Here is a 24,435-nt window from a genome sequence, read left to right on the forward strand (position 1 = left end):
ATTGGAAAATTAACCTCTTCTTCTCATTTCTTCTGCCTATCCTATTTATTCCCCTTATTTCCTGGAGCTCTCCTTCCTGGAATTTTCATCACCTGCCCCAAACTGGGCTTCTCTCTTGGTTTGTCACACACCTGTCATCTTGGTTTAGGAAATCATTGCTCTCTTGACTTGGACCCACTGTTTTCTGGATCACTTTCTTCTTTCTTGCGTTATGCCCTCATTTTGCTGGCATATATCTTGTAACTTTTTAATAACGAATGCAATCTCCAGCAGGCTCTTTCTCTCTGAATCTGTTTCCTTATCTGTTTGAAATGAGGAAATGATTTGCAACCATGCCTCACCATGTTACCATGAGGGTCGGCACAATAATACATGTGAAACCAGAGTGGTTTCCACGGAACAGTGCGTTCTGGCTTTTGGTCTTGTTCTGTAGGAACACTTCCCATCTGGTCCAGAAAGAGTTTCTCACCTGCCTCACCCACGTTACAGGGCCGCCTGGTGAGCTCTAGATTTTCTTTTTCTTTGTTCTGAGTGTCCCACCTTGTCATTTAGAGCATGCCAATAAACCAGGAGGTGTGGGCGCCCCAGAGAAGGCAGCACTTGCTGCCGGGTATGGGGAGTGTGGTAAGCGCGGGTTTGTTGGGCACATGCAGTCTTAGGGCTTTGCTACTGTTTTACACTGTGCTGTTTATTATTCAGAAATTTAAACTGTTTATTTTTCAGAATTTAGACTCTCCTTTCCTTTTGTCAGGTTTAAGCCGTTTTTTCCATTCCAAACCTTGCAAGGATTTGAAGAAGATGAAGACGAGCATATCCATATACAACAATGGGCGCTTATTGAAGGCCGGCTGAAAGTCACACTGCTAGAATGTAGCAGGTACGTTCTGCGTTTTGTCCTTATTACACGAGGGGAAAGAAAGTGCAGTGAAAATGTACTGAAGCAGTATTTGTGTTTATTCCCCCTTTGTGTTCATTTACATTGTATTATCTGTAAGTTCTTTAACCATAAATTTCATAAAAGTAGTTCTTTTCGGATTGCAGAAATTATAAACGGTATTTTAGAAAGCATTCCAATGGAGGGTCATTTATTCATCTTTGATTCCCAGTTTTGGATGCATGATACTCTGTTGGCATATGTCTGACTTACTACCTATTGGAGAGCTGTTCATAGCGTAACCGTTTTGAGAATTGTTCGTGATAATTGGAAATACCCAGAAAGTTGCAAAACCAGACTTGGAAACCCCTGTGATTCTTAAAATGTTAGAGCTGGAAGGGAATCTCTGAAATAATCTTGCTCAGACTCCTTGTTTTACTTTACGAGCCCCATAGTCTAAGCTGTGTTCATATCTGTCTTGAGCTACGTAGTGCACTAGCCGCCTTACTTATGTCAATGTGAGAACATTCAAACCTGCAGAGAATTTTTAAAAGAGTTTATTTGAGCCAACTAACAACATGCCGGAAAGCAAGATCTCAGATGCGCTGGAGAATGACAGTTTTGCAGTGTCTTTTTATACATTCGGAATTAAGGAGGGAAATGTGAGGAAGATACATGAAGGTGGGAGAAGACAAGGTGCAGGATAGTTGAGATCATGTGCTCCCTTGAGGGTGGTTACGCTTCCAAGAGATCTGAAAAAAGAGGATTCCTCTGGCATTTCAAAGGTGCGATACACAAGAACAATGGACAAGGCTTGCTTAAGACAAAGATAAATCTTTTTATGGGCTACCCACCATGACCTGCCCAGTTAGGAATTTATGATCAGATCACCCTGGGAGGTGACTTTTGGTAAGATTTTTTTCCTGAGCTCTTTTTTTGTCCACACTTACCTCCTAACACTGGTTAGGAATATAACAATCAGAATGAGCTTTTCTAAATGCAAATCTAATTGTCACTCTCTTTAATAGTCTTTAATGGTTTCTTCATTACTCGTGGAATATAGACCCAAATCATTGCCATTGCCTACATGCTCATTTTACCTCTCTAGTATCTTTCTCTGCCCAATCCCCTCAGCCACATAGGTCTTCCTAAGGGAAGGTGTTAGCAAAGCTCTTTCTCGGAATGACCCGATTATAAATATTTCAGGTTTTATGATTCACATGGCTTCTGTTGCAACTACTCAAATGTGCCATGTAGTGTGAAAGCAGTCATAGATAGGCAGGAGGTAAACAAATGGGTGTGGTGTGGCTGTGTGCCCGTAACTTTCTACACATGAATTTTGTAATTTTCGTGGGTCATGAAATATTCTTTTTTCCCCCAACCATTTAAAAATGTAAAAACCACTGATAGCCCACAAGCCCCACAAAAACGAGCAGGGGGCTGGAGTTGGCCTATGGACAACCATAGTTCATCATCCCCTGCTTTAGATAATTTGAAGTGCCGATCTCCTTGTGTGGGCCCCCCACTGTTTTTACAGGCTGAAGGTCCTACCCCATTTTCTGCTCCTTGAAACCAGCCTTTCTTGGTTCACCTCAAAATCTACCTCCTTAGTGTGTGTGCTGACCATTCCAAGTACAAATATTCTGTCGTCCTTACACCGCATTTCTATTACACTTGTTTGTACCACTTATTTGGTACTTATCACGTCTATTTTTATTTCCAACTCAAAAACAAGTGCTGAAGTACAGAGGTTATATTTTTATACCTAATATATTTGTGCCCTTGCTAATAATTAGGTTAATTTTGAGTATATCATTGATATGCTAAATATTTTTTTAAGTCTTGGAATGACTAATTATTGTGCCCCATTATATCAGAAAGTCTGAAGAGGAATTCATTTCTCAAAGAAAGATAAAGTATGCTGTAAATTTTGTAAAATGAACTTCAGTGTACAGTAAAATAACATATACAATAAAAACTTAGCTCTGTACAAGTCTGAATTTGAAGTAGCCAAGCTAATATGCCATGGACAGCATGAGCATTGAATATATAATTAGAATTTGGTTTTGTCATATTAACATTTAGAAGGATATTTTTCAAGTGGCCTGTGGCAAAGGAAATTTTGAACCCATGCTTTTTTTTTTTTCTTTCAGTGAATGGCATGTAGATCCACAGGCCTCAGAATCATTCTATTGGATTACCTTTCCCAAAATAATCATAGCAACGTCTAGATATTTGAAGGACAGTTTTTTCACAAAATTTCTTGACTCTTCTGTTCTGAATTCCTAGCTAACTACTCATCCACCCATTCCCCCAACCTGCAAAGATAGCCTTGAAGGAGATTTAGTTATTTATTTATTTATTCATTCATTCATTCATCAGATTTACATGTTGTAAAGCTTTGAGGGTAATTTTGCCAAGGAGGAAAGAAATAGAAGTATTCATAGAAAACAAACTGTTTATTGAAAATATTGGAGTTCTTATACAACTGGAAGCTTTATGCTTCAGGAGCCAATACAAAGTGGAAGTAATACTGGTTTTTGAGTTAGAAAGTGCTGTCTTTACATCCTAGTTATATGTTCTTAGGCAAGTTGCACATCTGTAAAATGGGCAAGGGTGTCTGTCACCTTGTCGGTGATTGTGATCAGAGAAGGTACATAAACCACGGTGCCTCCCACGTGGTAAACCTTCAGTAGACATAGCTTCTGTTATTACACCTTAGTATAATCGTTATAGTGTTTAGCAAGAAGAAAAATCTTTAAACAAAACTTTTTTGCATGTTTGATCGTGACAACTGGAATTTGAATTTTCTTAAAAGGGTCTCATGCTGTAAAGGGAGGATCTTTTCTAATTATCTGAAATAGAGTTTTGAATTTCCCAATTAAAAGCTTGGGGGTGGAAACAATTTTGTTTTAAAAATTGCTTCTAACACTTGGTGTCTGTCAAATTTTTTAAAAACACAGTCATTCTGAACAGTTGTGTTTTTTTGCGTTGGCTAAAGTTGATTTTGTAAATGACAGATGAACCCAAGTGCTGTGTTTGTAGTACTGCTATTAGAAGACTAAATAATTGCACATCAGTGTTAGTCGTATTGTTAAGATTATTATTTTTGATTCATCATTTATAGTCTGTCTTAAGGATTTGACGTATATCTTATAGTCTATCTTAAAGTGCATTTGAAGTATAGTCTATCTTAAAGGATTTTGCAAAGAAAACGTATGCCCGTGTGCAGTTAAATAGAATATGAATTAGATTAAAAACAACCATATAGAGAAGATATCAATTTTCTGGCAGCAGAGGGAGCTTAACGGATTACTTAGCTCTCAGTTTCTGATAAATTTCTGGCACCAAATCCTAGGAGAGATTTGTCACATCTTTATGTAAAAGACATTGAATGAAGTAATGGATGCATTTTCTTCTCTTTGGCTGCTTTTATCAACCAGTTGTATTTTAAAAAACAAAATAAGATTATTGTCAGTGAAGGCAAAGCCTGTGAAGTTTTGCTGTGAGAGTTCTGTACTCTAAAGTGGTACATTTAGGGTACAGCCTGTCCTAATTATAGATAGAAGATTCTAATTAAGGTCAGTTCTTCACTTGAGTCAGTCACACTTATGAGTATACTGTTCTAAAGCCTGTGTTTTCTCAGCAGCTTTTAACATGTTGTTTTGTTTTACTGGGTTCCAAAAATACATTGTTTAAAATTTTATTTAATGTTAACACAAATACAGAAAAGAAAATCACAGCAGTTGACATTCTTCTACTCTATTCCCAAGAGTCCTACCTTATTCCCTAGTTATCTATTACCAGCACAGATTCATGGATTTTTATATTTTTCAGTATAACTCTTTGCTGTTCTTAATTATTTTGTGCCTCAGTTGTCCCTGATTTGGCCACTAGGAACCCCTTCAAACTGGCTCCGTATTCTTGTGACATGACCCCTGTCCCCCTTTTTCTGAGGTCTTCATTACTTTCTCGTTTAACAAGCTGTTTCAGGTTCATTTTTCATCTTCTCTGCCACACTTCTAGAATCAGCTATTTTGCCAAAAAGCAGGGTTCCTTTTAGTAGAGAATGATATTAGAAATCAAACCTGGGTGTTGGGTGTGTTCATTGCTACTTCATATATTACTTCATATATTCATAGCTAGGCCCTTTCAGTGGAAAGAGGTGCGAAATACCTATATGTATAGACATTTATACATATATGCATACACACACATGCACGCACACACACATATAATTTAGAAATCGTGTTCACCCAATACTTCCAATTCCAATTCGTCCTCATAGGGTTGTTTCTTGCCTTGGTTCTTTGCTCGTTCCCTTGAACCCTGGCTCCAATAATGTCAGCAGTTCTACTCATTCGCTCAGTCCTATAATACATCTCAGATAGTTTCAGAATTGCTTTGTCCATATAAATATAGAAAACATACTTACTAAAAGGATTCAGGATGTATTTGCAATTCTCCCCTACACTACCCAAGATGAGGGTGTATGGTCAAGTACTGCACAGTTACGTGCTACATAATGACGTTTCAGTCATCAACAGACCACATATATGACGATGGTCCCATAAGATTATAATGGAGCTCAATTTCCTATAAGAAATGGAAGGATATTTCCAATGGAAGGATGGTTCAGGAGGAAAATTTTTTCTCTCTCTCATGGGAGCAGTATCTGTGAGACTTGGCAATAGATTCCCTTGCACTCAGAACACCCTAATTTTGGGTGCACAGATTCCATCTCAGTCAGTGAGCCACTGACCTATTTCACACAGAGGAGACTGTCCCCTCTGCACTACATGTTCAGAGGGCACTGCATCCCTCCCAGATCTAGCCTGATGGTCTTCAGAGGACATTGCTGTAAATTCTTTGTTGAAGACCCCAGATCCTATACAGGACACAGGTCCACCAGAACTGCAACCTTAGCAAGTTTCAGGTGCCACTGCCACTTCAGGAAAAGCTTTCCGTGATGGTGTAGAGCCAGCCTGTGCATGTGCCCTGGCAACGTGCTGTACAGGTTTGTAGCCTGGGAGCCCGAGGCTGTACCATACAGCCCTGGTGTGTGGTAGGCTCCACCATGTAGGTTTGTGTAAGTGCACTCAGTGATGGTCGCACAACGATGAAATTGCTTAACGATGCTTTTCTCAGAATATATCCCTGTTATTAAGTGATACATGACTGTATTCATAAATTAGACTAATTCCCCTTCAGTGTGACTATCTTATTCATTTGAAGTATAGTTGGGTTTATTTGTTTCAGTTCACTTTCAGTTTCAATGTACCCCAACCCCTACCTTTCCATCCATGATTCTTATTTATGTCTATATAGAGAGCATTAACATGCTTCCAAAAGCCACAACTGTACAAAAATATATATACACAGTTCTTATTCAGCATGGCACTGTGTTAACCCAAACCTTGCGCGTCAGAACTATGCAAAGTGGGGACACAATTCTGATACGCAGTTAATACAGAGTGAGAACTGTCATTTGGATCTTCTGTGTCTTGACTAATTTTTTGGTCTAGTTTTGTCAATTACTGGATGAAGTGTGGTGTTCACGTCTTCAGCCATGACTCTGAATTTATCTCTTTTTTGTAGTTTGGTTTTGTAGTTTGGTGCATATTTCTTCTTGATACATTGACCCTTTTATCATTATGAAGCAGACTTTTCAGAGATTCCAAATTTGGAATTCATCTGTCCTGGGTCTGTGTAGCTTGTCTTTTATTCCCCCACCTTCTCTTCCCTAAGGGTATTGTGTTAGAAAACAATATTGTTTCTTTTGTATTATAGTTGAATACCTTCATTGCTATTTCACATAGCAAAATGTAGCTGTTTTAATTCTTCTGATGTCTGAATTGTAAAAAGAATTTAAAATTAACTAGGAACCCAACTGACATAAAACCAGAGCAAAATGCCAAACTCCAAGATGTTTTAAACGTGATATTGGCATGCTATATACTTATATATAATATCTTCAACAGAAGTGAACTGAAATGAACTATGGTCAGAAAATAAGAATTCAAATGAGTATTTAAAATAGTCTGAATTTTTCCTCTCTTTGTGCCATTAAACCATAACTGTCAGTCAGTGCTTCTAATATATTTTATTTACAGGTAGGATTTATGATTTTGTCCAAAAGATAACTGCCTCTTTTTCTTTTTCTGTCAAAAATTTTTAAACTCATTCATCTCAATTTATGTAGTCCAGACTCTTCACTAGCTGTGTGATCTTGAGCAAATTACCCAATCTCTCTAGGTCACAATTTTCTAATCTGTAAATTAAGGTAAAAATATTGGTAGAATAATCTGTTAGAATAGTCGTGAAAATTGAGTGCGATAATACATGTAAAAGCTCTTAAAACTGTCCTGCAGGCAATGTTAGCTCCTACCACCACTGCTGCTATTTCTACCACCTCTGCTACCAGTTCTTCTGCCACTGGCACTATCAGTAGTGAAGGCATTTTGTCTAAGTACTATGGTAAACACAGAAAATTGTCCAGTCTAACACCTGCACTCTAGAAACGTAAAATGGAATTTAGGGCTAACACAAAACAAATACGTAAGTAAGCTGACCACATAGGCAGTCTGATTGGAATTGAGGCTTAAATAATAAGTACTATAGAAAGGTAGTGCAAGGAAAAACTATTTTGGAATTGAAGCTGCTGTGGAACACGTCATGGGTGAGAGGTGTACCTGTTTTATTTATCCATTCATCAGTGGTTGGACATGCTCGTGTGGGTTGTTTCCACGTTTGGGCTGTTAGGAATAATGCTGCCGTGGACATTCACGTGAAATTTTGGTGTGAATGTATGCTCTCATTTCACTTTTTCCAAAGTGGCTGCACCGTTTTACATTCCCTTCAGCAACGTATGAGGGTTGCAGTTTCTCCAGATCTTCGCCAATACTTGTTATTGTCTCTTTTTTTGTTGCTCATCTGGCGAATGTGAAATGCTATCTTACTGTGGTTTTGATTTGCTTCTCCCTGATGTCTAATGATGTTGCTCATATTTTCATGTGCTTATTGGCTATTTGCGTATCTTCTTTGGAGAACTGTCTATTCATATCTTTTGTCCGTTTTTTAAATTGGGTTATACTAGATAGACCCTTATGAGGTACATGATTTGCAAATATTTCCTTCCATTCTGAGGATTGTGACTTACATGGTGGTGTCCTTTGAAGCACAAAATTTTAGTTTCAGTGAAGTTCCATTTATCTATTTTTTCTTTTGGTACTGTGCTTTTGGTGTTTTACCTTAAACCATTGCCTAATGCAAAGTCGCAAAGATTTCCTTTTATATTTTCTACTCTTACATTTAGGTCTGTGACTCATTTTAATGAGTTAATTTTTGTTAAATTTTGCATTATTTTTTTAAAAAACATAAAAATGGTGATATGAACAATATAGAATAACTTATGATTTCAAGGGAGGATTCCAAGAATTGTGCTTTTTGATCCAGAATCCAAAGGATTAATTAATACCTGTTGGGACTGAGTGCCCTAGCAGATGCACAGCTTTCTCTGCATGGTAAAGGCCCTTAGGTAGTTTGCTTTTTGAACAGATGGTGGCAGCAAAGCTTTGATAAATGAAAATTCTTATTTTTCTAAACTTAGTATTTTATAATTGCGACTCTTCTTAATGTTTTTGGCAATAGGTTGATAAGCACTGTTTAAAAATAATTTTTAAGATTTAAAGTTAGGGATTTTTTTTTGCCATCACTTTATTGATGCTTTTCTGTTTATGAAAGTCAGTTTGTGAAGTATGGACATGATTTGCTTGCGTTCTCTAACTGTATGTGTTCATCCACTTTCTTTCGTTATCTCACTCCTATCCTATCGACATGATCTTCATGTAGAGGAAAAAGCATAAGTAATGATGTTGATTAATGCTAAAGTGATTCTCAAGCTTACTCCTAAAACATATTGGCAGACTTATGTTCTGATTTAGAAGGTAGATAATATAGAAGTTGGACATGTGGGTAACATTTTTTCCTCCAGTAATAAAAAGTGCTTTATATATCATGTCAAGATTGGACCTGAGATTTCCTTTTTAGATCTGAATATTAAGCAGTAAAATTAAGTGACGCAACTATTCCTTGACAGCTGTTTTCAAGATAATAGAAACAAACATTTATTTAGCACTTACTTTTTGCTGCCTACTATGCTACATGCCTTGCATGCATTGTCTTCTTTCTTCTCACTACAGCTCTTAAGAGGTTAAGTACTATTTTTGCCCTGAATTTTTCACAGGAAGAGATGGGCTTAGAGAAATTAAACAATTTGCCTAAGGTCACATTAGTAGATGGAGAAGTGTGTGTATGTTGTGTGTGTTCATAAGCAACTGTTTTGGTCAATAATATTATACTATTTTGTATCTGTTTAACTTTTATAGAGGTGGTGTTATGCTATATGCATCATTCTACAATGTATTTTTTAAATTCTGATTTTAATGATTTGTAGCTATGTATAGATTATCTGGTCAATTTGTTTACCTCATGAATACATACTACTTTCTGTGTTTGTTTGATTTAGAGGCTTGTCCTGGAAATTCACCTAATTTTAGCTTTACTTCACTTTTCCACTAGAGGGTGTACCAAGTGTTTGATTTCATTATTTTTCTGTTAAGATTTTTATAGTAATGGAATAGTTTATTAGTTCTTGGTATAATGATCAGAAAGAAGAATTTTAATGCGTGTAACTGGTGTAATAGTCTCCTTTTTTTATTTTTATACTGCAGGTTACTCATTTTTGGATCCTATGACAGAGAAGCAAATGTTCATTGCACACTTGAGTTGAGCAGTAGTGTTTGGGAAGAAAAACAAAGGAGTTCCATTAAGACGGTAAAATTGGTTTGCATACTTTTACATCTGTATAAAATTTGTATTCTATAAGCATGCTTTTATTAATATTTCTATAATTCTTTTTGGTCATGTGCAAATAATTATTTGTCTTGTTACATCAGTAATGAAATGAATCACATAAAACTAGTATTCAGATTGCTTGCTTATGTAAGAAACCAAGTCAGACTTTAAAATTGTTTCACAGTTATGGAATTAGCAGGAAATTATAAACACCTCAGAAAGCATGTAAATTTAGAGCATTCATTTGTTCAGCAAGTATTTTATGAGTGCTTACTTTGTACTAGGAACTGTTACATGTTGGGGAAACAGTTCAAGAAAGAAAAGGCCCTGTGTTTGTGGTGCTGACATGGGGTAGAGGCTTGGTGTGAGGGTTAGAAGAGCGGGAAGGTGAACTACACTCTGTAAGTGGAGGTAGAACATAGCAGTCACGGAGGAAACCAAAGAAGTGAGCAATGTAATTCCTAGAGATTGACAAGGACTGTGAACAAGATACGGTTGTGACAAAGGAGTAATGAGTTACGACAAAAGAGACTCTATAGATAGGGAAAACCTCTAAAGAGAAGACACCGGAGCAGGCTTGCGAGCCCCTGACTCTGGAGCAGGATGCCCGGTTAAATTGGAATTTCAGATAAACAGTAAATAATGTTTTGGTAGAAGCATATCCCCTATTTTTATTCGCTAAATCTGAAACCTCACGCTGGAGCGGACGCTTGAATCATGAGGAGGAACAAGCCGTATGGAGAGTTCAGGGGAGAGAGGGCCTGGAAGGCGTTTCGAGCAAGGGGGGCAGCAGATGTGTGCAGGAAGGCGTGGTAGAGGACCAGAAAGAAGGCTGGTGTAGCGAGAGTGTGACACGTGAGGTAGAGGCACCCTTGACCATGCAGGGCGTGGAGTTGGAATTTTACTGTTTGTGGGGGGAGAGTTTTAAGATGAGTGACGTGATCGATCTTCTGACTGTTTTGTAAAAAGTGTTCTGCCTGTGTAGAGAAAGGATTGTAGGAGGACGGGGGTAAACCTAAAGGGAGAGCAGTTAGGAGGCATTCAGGGGAGGTGTTGGTTACTTTTACTAGGTGGTAGCCTAGGAAATGGAAAGAAGAGAATGGATTTGGGATACACTTTTGGTGTGTGAAGGACTTAGAGTCCTAGTTCCTTTTTTGATATCTCTCAAAAGAGACTGTCACCTAAACTGCAAGACTTTGAAAAAAATGTAAAGGCTTTTAAAACATTTTAAGTGCTATAATTAAAGCAGTGCTTGACTATCAACATGTTTTAGTTGGGCTTGTTGGGTTCTGTGGGTTCTTAAATGAATAAAAATTGGCACTAGTTATTAATTTGTTTCCAAAGTTGAGTTGGTATTTTCTGAATATTCTGCATAGCAGTTTTAATAGCAATTGTGACATGTTTCTTGGCATGTGCATAAATCTAATAGTGTATTAAAGATTTAGAACATTTATCCAAATGTTGTCTACAGAATTTCTTTATTAAATAAGCCCATGAAGCTTCACATTGGAAATAGAATCCCAGAAGTTTATGTCTGAAATAGAAAAAAAAAAATCTATGCCTTAAAGCAGGGGTGTCCAAACTTTTTTCAACATTTTTTACCAAGGGCCATATGCTGTAAAATACACAAACAGTCGGGCCACTCACTCGAGGTGAAGTACGTATTGCCTCACCTGATTTATTTAAGTAAACTAAATATATTTTTTTAATTTGCTGCAGGCCAGTAAAAAATGGATTGCGGGGCTGCAGTTGGCCCGCAGTTTGGACACCCCTGCCTTAAAGGAACCTACAGCCTTTTTTTCTTTTTTTAAAGAAAATTTGTTTCATTTACTAAGCATATATTGAAATATTATAGGTCTGGGAATAATAAAATTTCAAGGGTGCTTCTTGGAACCCCCAAACCTATTTTTTGTATGAATAAATTATAATTATACTCTTTAAAGGTATATTTAACAACTTAGGTATTTAGCTGTTTCTATCTCATTTAGCTCTTCATGGCAGTATAATCAATTCTATGATTATTATTAGTAGCCAATATTTAGGAAAACTATTTCTCTATTATGTCCTCATTATGCAGGTGAATAGGTACTTTTGAACTATACTTACCTAGCTGTTTTATAGTAGTAGTAATGTGCTTTTTGCTATTCTAGAATAGTCTATTCTTTGTAGCATTTTTTTAAATAGTCACATTTCTTTTGTTTGTTTTTATTTGTATTTGTATTTTTTTCTTTTTTCTCTCACAATTCTTAACTTTTTAAATAGGCCTGTAAGCATATTACCATATTCTTGAAGACCATGACTTTTAATGGCTATGTGGTATTTTCATAGATGTTCCTTTGACTATTAAATTGTTTTCAGTTTCTTTATGTAATAACTATTGTGAACATCCTTATATAAAAATAAGCAATATGAAATTCTTTTGGAATAGAGTTATTTTGATGGGGGTGGGGAAGGAGGCTGAGAAGTAAAGTGGAAAAGGAGGATGGGCTGACCCACAGAGTTTGAAGTTATGAAAGCAGTTGGGAGCTATTGAAGATTTTGAGCATGGGAATGACATGGTCAAAATAGTGGTTTTTAGGAAAGTCTCTCCCCTTTTTGGTGGTTGTTCATGCCTTAACCTTCTTTTAAGTTACATCTCATCCAATGTAGAGCAACTCCTCAGAGGACTAGAATAACCAGCTTCACAGATTGTTCTGAAATGCATAAATACATGAGAAAGCATTATTGGTTTCTCATGTATTTATGGGTATGAAATAGTCATAACTTGCCATTGCTGTTGGCATTTTCAGTTTCCTTTATTACATGAGATTAGACAGCTTTAATATTTTATAGCAAAGGTTAGTAAGACTTTAATCTTGAGTCATAATTTTAGATCTTAGCAGATGTCATAAGTAGTTTTGGAGAAATAATTCTAGGTTACTAATTACATCAGGTGTCGAAAATGTCAGCAGCAGTTAAGTGTCTTCAGGAATTAAATTACATATGTCTGAATTTAATAACTCTGGGATGGAAAATTAGAATGTTCTTCAAGAATACATAAAACATTGCCGAATAGAACTTGAAAATTTGGAATATATTGTAAATTTGGATAGGAAAGAAAAGTGCATCATTGGAAATAAATACGCTAAAGTATTTAATGAGTATAGAGGCTGTCTTTGTATAAATACAATCTTCAGGTTTAAATTCGGTTTTTAAATGTTGAAATTTATTCAGTTAGTCACTAATTTCAGTGAATGTGCAGAATGAAAGAAACTTAATTTCTTCCGTATTTTAAACGTGCCTTTGAGTTTTTACAGTATTATAATGTACCTTGTGCTGTTAATAGGGGAAGATCAATAACAGATGGAAAACTTTAGATTTGTAGTAATTGCACAAATGTTGAGGGTAGAGAGGGAACAGTTTTACAATTCTTGCAGAAGGTATTAGCGAAATCTAATGAATGTAGCTTAAGCCAAAAAGAGACTTGTTTGTCTTGTGTGAAAAGCCCTTGGTTAACATGGCAGTTCAACAGCCAAAGAGCCTGGCTTTTGTTGGCTTCTTCCATCATCCTTAGTGTGGGGTTTTGGTTGCAAGATGTCTAATGCACCCGTAAGTATCCACCTTTCAGGAAAAAGGATGAGGTCTAAAGTGTGCCAAAGGCACATGTCAGCCAGGTTTTATCCTTTTTAAATACTTTCCTGGAAGCTCCTGCCAGGGATTTCCACTTACATCTCACTGGCTAGAACTGAGACACATGAACTCCCCTAGCAGCAAGGAGGTATGGGGAATCATTTCAGTTTTTCAGCCTTTGTAGAAGTAGAAGGTGAGGGAAAAGCATTATAAATGCCTTTTAGGTGGCCAGTCCACAGTCTTGCCACAAGAAAAAAATTTAAATCTACCTGATGACTTTTTATTTTTAAGGAACTTTTCCTTAAATTGGGATATTAGGGAATAATTGACAAGGATAAGTTAACAAATAACCTGCATAAAGTCCGCTTTCTACCTTATTAGAAATCCAAAGTAAGTTTGGAGCAAAATCTGACACTCAGGTCAGTGCCCTGCTTGTTAGCTCACTTGCGAAATCAAAGAGCTCATAGGGTAAATGAGGTATTTTGTAATGGTAAAAATAATAAATAAGGAAAGATTTATCATGAAAATCAAATGAAATGTGACAGCTGAGGTACAAATAAATTAGATATTAGGCTTAAACAAAAATTACACGATCATCTTGCAAGAAATAACGAACTCAGTACTACGAATACATTCACCTGCACCAAAAGACAAGCCAGTTTATTTTCAGTCCACTGTAATCGGCAAGTTTGGTGATGATAATTTGCTTCCCTTTCACTAATGAACAGATTTAAGGAATTTTCAGATTTTACAAAAGTTTCCATGATATTTCCATAGGAAACATGATATTTCAGTAAGAAACTGTAAAAACAACTATATATCTCTAGAATTTATAGTGCTTATCAAATAACATTCATAAAATTAATCGGACGTGTTAAACATGTTAAAGCATACATAATCATTCTTGTGTGCATGGTAAATCAAACAGATCACATACATGTCACGTGAACACACACAGTTTTAAAGAGCGAGATCCTGCGTGTTACTCTTCCAGAATTGGAATTCCCTCACCGTTGACCACCCGCTTGCTTTACCCTTAGTTCCAGACATAAAATAGGTTATGAGTGAATGTTCTTTTCTCTCACCCTCTCTCTGTCCATTTCAGCTGTCCTGCCTGTGCTGTCCAGGCCATCTGTTTTACCATTTATCCACACTGTCACTCCATCCTTCAAATAGGTTGCTGTATTCTTTGGGCAACTGGAATGCTTGATCTATCTGGGGAGAGGAGAAGGCCCTATGAAAATAAGCTGTGGAACCTCTGAACCTGGGAGTCCGGGGTAGCGGCACGGGGGTGGGGCCAGTTGGCACTCGGCGGTTCTGTCTAGCTCTGTCCCTTATTCTCCATTCCAAGTAAAAGGATGAAAGGCGTTTTCATTTTTAAAACAAGCCTTTTAATATACACTTTCTGATGCTGAGCCCTACTCCCTCTCCTTCTAGCACTTGGACACTTGATAGCAATTGTCCTTCATAAGAGACCAAGTTTTTCCTTCTATAATTAAAGATAGAAGGTTTAAAATCTAAGTAACTATGAGGCCAGTACATTGGCATAAATAGGTCACTGTCAAAGAGAAAGGAAGAGTATGAATTTCTTCCTGTCTTGAAATGGAGAAGGAATTAAAGAGGAATATTTTGTGTCCCTTGAATTTACAGTCGATGGGCAGAAGAGAGATACTGGAACGTCAAGTGTTCAGTATAAACAGAAGCAGAAACACTTCATGTCTCGTGTAGCCCAATATGCAGGTGCCCAAGGGAACTGTGAGGAAATGCATTAGGAGATAATCATGATATTTCAGATCTGCCAAAAAATAAGAAGCAATAGACCCCTGAAGAGCATTCAGTTAACAATTGGGGAGAAGCCATAAATGATAATTTGGGACTCTTAATCAGAATGAGTATATTCCTTTCAGAGTATCACATGGTATCACTTGGCAACTGCTATAAGAAGGACTTCAGATAGGGTCAAGCCGTGCCCCAAATTATGAGGTCAGAGGACTTCTCCTAATTCTGCACTATATCTTTCTGTTTGATTTGAGTCACACTTATCTTTCTCTCCACTGCTGTTTCCCTATAAAAACTTAAGTTGTTTTTTTAGGCACACCCATTTTAACTGAAGAGACATTTGAGGAGATGATGCCTACTTTCTAAGAACTACTCTCAGTGTATGAAGAGAGACATGGGAACCAAATATGTAACACGTACTGCTTCAGAGTCAATGGAATTTTTTCCCGATGCACAAAGAGGTTCTATACTTCTTCCGTCAAATCCCACTACCTCTCACAAAAACTGGACTGTGAATGGCATTCTAATCATTAGGAGATAGTTTGGGAATGGTGAGTGTGGAAGCAGTTCAGAGTAGAGGCAAGGATGACTCTGAGAATGGGGAGCTGGGATTTGAATGGAAGGGCCTTCATAATAAGACCAGCCATGTTCAGTTGCCCGAGATTAAATCTGATGTGAGGCAATCTGCCTTAGAGAGCCTAGTGAGTCTCCCTTTATCCAGCGTAACGGGTAGGGCAACCAAATAGAGGAAAAATTAGTAGAGAACGGGTAATCAGTTGGGGGAAAATAACAATATATAGGGAAATGATTCCTTTCTAATACGAAGATGCTAAACAAGCATATAGTAGAAGAAATGGAAACAGTAAATGCATTTTCAGTTTTCAGAAAGCTTTTGATGAAAATCCATACCAAATCATCTAATTGCTAGGATAACATTTTGTCACAGATAGATCTGTCTTAAGGATATGGGAAACAGGGTAAAGGTGACCAGGTGTGAGATCTTGAATGAGTCCACAACTTTGGTCAGTTTTCACAAATGATCTGCAAGAGCACTGTCCAATAGAAATAAAATATGCCACTTATAGCCACATTTCATTATAGCCCCGTTTTAGAAAGTAAAAGTAAACAGGTGAACTTAATTTTAGTAATGTTTCATTTGACCCATATACCCAAAACATTGTCATTTCAACATGTAATTAACATAAAAATTAAGGAGATATTTTTTTCTGTACAAAGTCTTTGAAATCGGGTGCATATTCTACACTCAACAGTACATCACAGTTCATCCTGGCCACATTTCAGGTGCTCAGTGGCCACGTGTCCTCGTGGCTGCTGTACTGGGCAGCACAGACCTAGGAGAAGGAACGTGCAGTGTAACACTGAGACTTGCATGTGGCACTAAACTTTTCTAGGGCATGCCAAGTTAAGAGGTACAAAATGAGAAAAGAGCTCTTAGGACAAGTGTGTAAGAAAGAATTCCAAGCTGTTCTTAGTTATATGAGATCTAGGATCCTTAAAGAAGTAAACAATACGTCGTTGTGCCTCCAAAACAAGAAATTCAACTTTTCATGAGAGTAGGTGTCACAAAATGAACATGCGTATTTAAAAACCATGAAATTCTTCCCACAGAATTATATGTGCATTTCTGTGATATAGGAAATTTATAACAGCTGGATCAGGTGGAGAGAAAGAACTAAAATTAACATGGAAGTGAGATAGCCATATAAAGATAAATGGATGGGAAAAAATTAGTGATCTTCAGCTGAAAAGACAAAGGTGGGTGAGTGATTAATGGAAGCCTATAAATACAAAAAATAAATAGGGTAATCAACAAATTTACTGAGCAAGGAACTAAGTGTATGGGGCTGTGAAGATAAATCTCACGTCCCTGATGGTAATCAGATGATAAATGCTGAAAGAAGGATACTTAGGAGGTCTTTGATAATACTGCATGCTACATACTTGCTGGTACACTTCACCGGGGCACAAATATGCTACATTTTTTTATCCTGTGTGTCTTGTACCTAGTAGAATTCCTAGCATGTTGCAGGTGTTCCTTGAATGCCCTAGGAGGGGGAGGAGAGGATGAGAGATTGTTTGGAAATACAAGTGTGAGCTTCCTTAAGTCTTTCAGCGGTTTTTACAGCTCCTAGAATAAGGACAGATTCCTGGATGTGACCCTGGAGCCTTCTCTGGCCTGGTCTCTCTTTCTCCAGACTTACCTTCTCCCCTCGCATTCTGCTTTGGCTGTGCTGGCCGTCTCTCTGTCCTCATACTCGCCATACTCTGTGCACTACACAACCTTTGTGCGTGTACACCCTTCCCCAGCACGTTTCTCCACGTGGATGCCTATACCTACCCCTAGTCCAGATCTCTGCCTGGGCCAGACCTCAGCTTGTTCGCCTCAGGTGTATTCCTGGGCCCTTCCCTAGCGCTGCGTCATTACAGGGCTGACCGATGCGGGTGGTATTTCCACGGCGTCAGTGTCAGGTGACTGGCAGCTGGGTTTGGCCAGTGTGAAGCTCTGGTGGGAAACACGTGGACTAGGGACGCCAGGTGTTCTTCCTCTTCTCCGCCTTGGGCAACGTGTGTGGCAGCCAGTATTTCTCTTCCTTGGCTCTGTGCTTCTCCAGGACAGGTCCACCATGCTTCCAGCTTCTGCCTCGTGCTCCAGCCCCTGGCCTCTAAATGCCATTTCCTCCCGTGTCCTTCCACCTAAGCTTGAAGTGACTTCTGAGTGTTGCTAATATCTGAGTTGCCTCACTATCCCCTGTTCGGCTTCAATTCTTCCATTGCTGAGTAGCCGTTTCCCTGTTTTCGGGTCCCTCAGTTTCAAATACTTAGCTGTTTTCTGTTTCCTTATCCGATCCTGACTGATTCACCAACGAATCATCATTCCTCTGGGAAACCTTCCCTAATGAGCAAGAACTCTTTGGGAATACTTGCCACAGTTGGGAATTCACATTTATAGTTGTATGAAAATTTGATCAGTGTTATTTCCACCAGTATCTTCTTGTATAGCATATACCATGATTGTTTTGGCTCCCAGCACTGGCATTTCGTGGGTATTCAATAAATTCTTACGGGGAGACTGAAGCTGGCTGTCTGGCCATGAGCCTCCATTTACCTTCAGCCCTTTTTCTTCCAGACTTTCAGGTTTCAGCATGACTCAGTCACATTTCTGTGGCTCTTCTCCCCTCAAGCTATCACTGATGTATGTCTTAACCAAATAAAAGTGTTTGGGTTCAGTCCACAGAATGAGATTTAGTGCTCAATATGCCTTCTGTAAAAAATGCGATTTTTAGAGTAAGGATTTCAGTTTACAAATATGGTACATACGGTACAGCATCATTAAAAAACCATCAAAACTTTTTACTCCGTGTGTAGTTCACTTCCTTCCCTTTTAGTTTTGGAGAGTTTTAGAAGTTTTGCTGAATAACATATATTCAAATCTAACCACACACTGTTGAATGTACACACAGAGTCTAAAAGAGCTCCCTAAGGAACTGATTTCAAGTAAGAGACAAATTTATAAATACATTAGGCGCGATAGTTCCGAGTTGGCATTTTGGCGTGTTTGTTTAAGACCACATGCCTTGCAGATAGCGTTTCGGTTCCTGTTGAACATTTGCCATTTACAGTCTTAATCTTACCAAAGGAAGAGAAAGATTAAAGCAAATAAAGCTTTTTTGAAAATGTCAGTTTTTATGAAAACTCTGGTTTAGTTCACTTTGATAATATTTGTGAATACGGTAGGGATTCAGTGAAATTTTAACCACATATAATGTTCTATAATTTGGCTTCTTAAGTAAACTAAATGCCTTTGAGCTTTAGTAGTAAATCCTATGCAGTATTTCCACTCATAAAGTTCATCTTGGTTAAAAATGAGGGATGCAGTTCTCTTGTCTCATTTTCTAAGTGTGTTTAATATGATTGTGAAATACTGTGAAAAGAGTAGGAAGTTAGGTTAAAATACAGAAGCATTAACTCTCCCAATCAAATCATGAACTAAAACATCAGTGAAAGTCACTGTATGAGAAAGAAGAGACAGTGTGACGTGAAGGCAAGTGAATGTGGTCCTGCAAGGAGGCTAGGCGGTGAGGAAAGGCCACAAGCAGTACCGAGAGCATCAGTATTACGACCAGCATGTGAATGCCCTGCGAGAGTCTCAGGATAAAGTGCTGTGGGGTTCCTGGGAAGGGGAGGTAGCCTTCTTGCAGGAAAACCAGGGAGGAATATGGTAAGGAGCTAAGCCTCACAGTGTATGTAGGATTTTGAGATGGTAGGGAGAACATTTCAAGGTGGGGGGCATGGGCTAACCCAAATAAAGAGGGGGAGACTACTTGAGTATGTTTAGGGTACAGTGGATTGTGCAGGTTGGCTAAAGAAGATGGTAGTGAGGGAAGATTATGCATAACCAGATTAAAACAGTGGGACCGTATTATAGAGTGCTTTAAATACCAGGTTAAGCAGGTTGGCCCTTCCTCTCCCGAACAGTAGGAGTTATGGAGGCTTTTAGAATAAAAGTGATCTCGTCAGAATCTTGCTTTAGACAGGCTTGGCTCTGAGTTTGAGTCTTAGCTAAGTCACTTGTTGGCAGCATGATCTTAAAGTCCCCAAACCCTCTCATCCACAAGCACAGTACTTTACTTTCTCTATAAAATAGGACCAATAATGCTTCACAGGGTTGTATGAGGAAAAAATGAGATTCTGTGCATTGAAATGTCTTGCACAGTACCTGGCATATAGCAGGTAGTAAATAATATATTTACCAAATCTAGCAGCAGACGGGTCAAGTCAGGGATGATTTGATGCGGGAAAGACTTGAAATAGTACAGGTGAGGGGTAATGAAAGTCCACACCAAAAGGATGGCAACGAAAATAGAAAATAGCATCAATGTGGCTTGGGTACAACTGGAAATTGGGGTGTTTTTGAAGAGTGAGAGAGGAAGCCAGAACGGCTGGAGCCAGGAGGAGGGAGAAGGAAGGTCTCATTCTAACGTGGGGTTTGAGGTACAGTGACTGTCACAGGTCAGTCCAGAGGTGGAATATTTTTCATGTGCTGCTGTGATCGACTGTTTTTTGTTTTTGTTTTTATATTTTTGGTGCTGTTACATAAAGTTTTAACATTTAATAAGTTGAACATTATTTGGGGTATATGCTCTGTTTTTAGACCTCTTTTTTGAGATAGAATAAAGAGAAACAACGGTTTCACAACAGAGTAATAAGAATCTAAATATTCTTTTAAAAGAGCTTTTGAGAACAAGTTAAGGAAATACTGTTAATAAAACTTAAGCATTGTTTTTGGATTACATTTCTCCGGACCCTCCAGTTTTCTCTCATCCGAGGAAAACTGATTCAGTCAGTCTATACTTTGTCATGAACTGAAACATCCTTTTCAAGGCACAGTACACCGTCCCGTAGAAACCCACTTGGCCAAATAGCTCATCTTCTGAGTCATACACTGAGAGGCAGGACGCAGAGCTAGGAAAGACACAGCTTAGGAGAGAGGCGTGAGCAGAGCTCTTGCAGTAAGTAGTTACACCTCCTGGGCCAGCCCAGTGGGAGTGAGGAGCGGTAACAAGATACACGCACTTCCTCTGTGCCAGTCATGAGTGTGAGACTTTCTATGCGTGAACCATTTAATTCTCCTAACAGCCCCATGAGAAGAGGCATACAACCCCCGTTATCATCTCCGTCCTGCATATGAGGAAACGGAGACAACAAAGGGAGAAAGGAACTTCCCAAATCACCAGCTAGCTGGGGGTAAAGACAGTCTGCAAACCCGGGCGGGCGGTATGGCTCCCGCTGGGGTTCTTAGTTACTGTATCATCTCTACCAGTGGTGGGTTCAAATAAGGGCTCTTCCACTCTAGTTCTATGCCTGTGAACAAGTTATTTCAGAATCTCCAAAACAGAGATAATAGTAATAGTATAAGGGTTCAGTGTCTGTAAAACGCTTGGCACAGCGTCTGGCACATAGTAACTATAATAGTAACTATTACTGTTGAACGTAACCAAAATGCCATCTCTTTTGCTCCGTGTTTTTAGTGCTATCTGATATTTTGCATATTCTTATAAATCCCCTGCCCCCACTCCCTTTTAGATCCTTCCTGTAACAAGGTGAGGAGGACAGGGGAATAGCTTCCTCAGTCATGGGACAGTGGTTTTTTTAAGACAGGAAGGCCAAATATTGACCTTTAAGAACATCAGCAAGTTTACTAAAGGCTTTTCTAAAAAGGATGAGGTCAACGAGGTACTGCCCATCTCAACTGAGGACAAAGAATGAGCAAACATTGAAGTTTAGGGAGGTTTAAGATAAATTAAGAACTTCTTAGGAATAAAGAGTGTTAATGTCATAACATAGAAAAGAAGTCTAGATGTCTATAATTAATAACATAGTTTTCCAGTATTTAGGAAGGGGTAGTTCATGGTACTCAACTGAGATCTCCAGCGTTCATCTTTGCATTTTACTGTAAGTGTGAAGTTCTACTATTTACTAATTGAAGGTACTTTAAAATGAATAAGCTAAAATAAAACTAGATTGAAATTTTTGTTACCTTCAATCAGGGAAATGGAAAGGACAGCGATAACACTTAATTCATATGTCCTATTAAACCAGTCTCTTTCCGTAAGGTATTGAATATTTCTCCACACAAATATTGAATGTAAGTAGAGTTTAAAGTGGGTTCGGGGACAGCTGTGTTTCCCATTTGTAAGCGTGTTGATTTACATTGATATTGGATTGTACTGGACAAATAGGTGGTTGTATTTGAAGACTGTTTTATATAAACAGTGTGCTCTATACTGGAAGAGATAAGAAGGTTTTATCAATTATTGTAAATAAGACTACTTCCGGGTAATTCATTATATTTCTTTAAAGGTTATCAAGTGATTCTTAAGAGTATGGACAGATGGCTTATTTTCTACATGATGTGTGAATTCTCTTTTGTAAATTAATCAACACTGACGATGTTCGAAGTCTAAGTAGGAAACATGGAGTGAGCACAAGGACGTAGATAACATGAAGCAGAGTTTGAATTTTTGTGATGATATTTCATTTGTGAAATTTGAGGAAACTTGCATATTTTGACAATATAATCAGCAATTTCTATGGAAGTATATATGTTTAGAAATTGGTATGAACTATATATTTTTTTGCCAAATTGAAAAACACATTCAGAAAGCTATAGATAAAATTGCAAAAGCCAGCCATACTCTCACTACTCAGAGAGACCATCGTTAACTTTATAGAAGAACTTGATAAACACAAACATATACACACTATTCACAGGGTGTGTTTGTTTCTTTAAAGAATAAAATGACATCATGTGTCTAATAACCTGACTTTTTTCCTACTTAATAATAAATATACTGAGGGCATATTTTTAACTCCATATACACGTGTCGCTGTTTTTATGTCGGCATGATATTCCTCTGTGTACCATAATTTAAACAATCACTGATGAGCATTTAGACATCTTGCAATTTTTTTGTATTGTAAAGAAATCCATAATGTCAGTGTGTGTATTCATGCACACTTATTCTGAAAGTTATGGGCTGGCACACTTTTAATAGTAAATAGGCTTTGCAGACCAATCACTGTCACAATTTCTCAACTTGGCTGCTTTAACATCTAAAGCAGCCAGTGACAGTAGATCAACAAATGAGTGTGGCTGTTTTGCAGTAAAATTTCGTTAAAAATAGTCCACAGGCTGTAGTTTGCTGACCCCTCATCTAAGTGATTCTTTGGTCAAAGATGCAAAAATAATAAGTATTTTTAAATTGTATTCCAGCTAGATAGAGTCTGTAGATTATAGTATTGTATCAATGTTAATTTTCTGACTGGTAATTGTACTGTGGTTATATAAGCAAATGTCCTTGTTAGAAAATACACACTTAAATATTTAGGGTAAGGGGCATCATGTCTGCAACTTATTTTCAAATGGTTCAGAAAAAATGCAGAGAGAGAAACAAATGTAGCAAAATATTGACAGTTGGGAACTCTGGATTCAGAATAAATGGAAATTCTTTGTCTTATTTTTGCAACTTTTCTGTAAGTTTGAAATTATTTCAGGATAAAAAGTTATAAAAAAGACAATCAGTCCCTAAGACTTTCACACTCCCTTAGTAAGATGTAAATCACCCTGCAGAAGAATATATGAAGTTGAGGGTTGATTTGGTGATTCAGAATGAGAATTGTTTCTATCTGACAAAGGAATTAAGAGCACGAGTTTTCCATTCTGTTGTTTCCATAACAACTTCAGACTTTGTGTACTTTTCAGAGCTCTTTATTTCACTGGAATGGTTGTGTAAATTTTAAATTAGTTTCAAATCAAAATACTAGTGGAGACTTCCATCAGATTTAAAAAGGGAGAAAAAGAAGACACCTAAGTGTATTGCAAGGTAATCATTTGGATGTGATTACTTTCCTAGCATTCTTTGAACCTGGGCAAAGGATCATTTTTATTCTTTAGATCTCTTAGGTCAGTTGTGTTTGTAGGATGGACTTCACTTTTTCGGCATATTTCTATATCTTTGTTGTCTGTCGGATGATGCAACCAAAGGACGCAGCCCTAATTGACCATCCAGTTGCTTTAGCGACCAGGTTATCACATGGCCATGCTGGCGTTCTGGTTTGAAGATTGAGGGGCCTCCTGTGTTCTCACCCCAGGAAGAAGTCTTCCTAACCCACCTGAGGAGAAATCATGGAAGTGCCTGGATTGTGCTAGACTTAGTCCATAGTTTGGTTTAATCTGACAACCCAGTGTGGTAGATATTAGTATCCCCTTTTTACAAATAAGACAGAGGCTACAAAACTAGTAAATGTTAGAGCCAGAATTCAAGCCCAACACTGAGTACAAGCCGTCCCAGACACTGCAGTGTTTCCCAGAAAAGAATCTGCCCAGTGCTGGGGAGGGGCTGATCTCAGTGGTTTGTGGTTTTTATCCATTAAGAGGTGATTACTGAAATTTTAGGCATTCTGCTGACAAAATGTTTACATGTAAAATCCATGGGAAAGAGTTTAAGATTTATTCAACATGCCCCTTTAAGAACTTTTTTTTTTAAGAAGTATAATTTTTGTCATCATTTGGGATGGTGGGCATGAAAATTTATTTCCGCAGTAGCACTTCTCTTTACCTGACATTGTTTTTCATTTATCTGGCTTACGAGTTGGGTTTAAGAACTGTTCTGATTTAAACCTTTATCAACTGGTTAAACTTTAATGACAGATCTTTGGAAAGTCCTGTGGGATTGATAGTAATTTTTATACCAAGAAATAAAAACGAGTCCTTTGCCATGTAGCTGTTTCGAGAG

General features: G+C 37.9%; 1 protein-coding gene across 1 annotated transcript in view; it reads left to right on the top strand.

Moving 5' to 3' along the window:
- The window catches only part of PDZD8 (PDZ domain containing 8), a 63,752-nt gene that overhangs the window by 19,359 nt on the left and 19,958 nt on the right, over nt 1-24,435 (top strand). The window contains exons 2-3 of the mRNA XM_019725252.2: nt 752-877; nt 9,607-9,709. Of these exons, the coding sequence (XP_019580811.1) occupies nt 752-877; nt 9,607-9,709 (229 nt within the window). The remainder of the gene's footprint in view (nt 1-751; nt 878-9,606; nt 9,710-24,435) is intronic.

The sequence above is a fragment of the Rhinolophus sinicus genome, linkage group LG07 (assembly GCF_036562045.2).
Source record: "Rhinolophus sinicus isolate RSC01 linkage group LG07, ASM3656204v1, whole genome shotgun sequence".
NCBI lineage: Eukaryota > Metazoa > Chordata > Mammalia > Chiroptera > Rhinolophidae > Rhinolophus > Rhinolophus sinicus.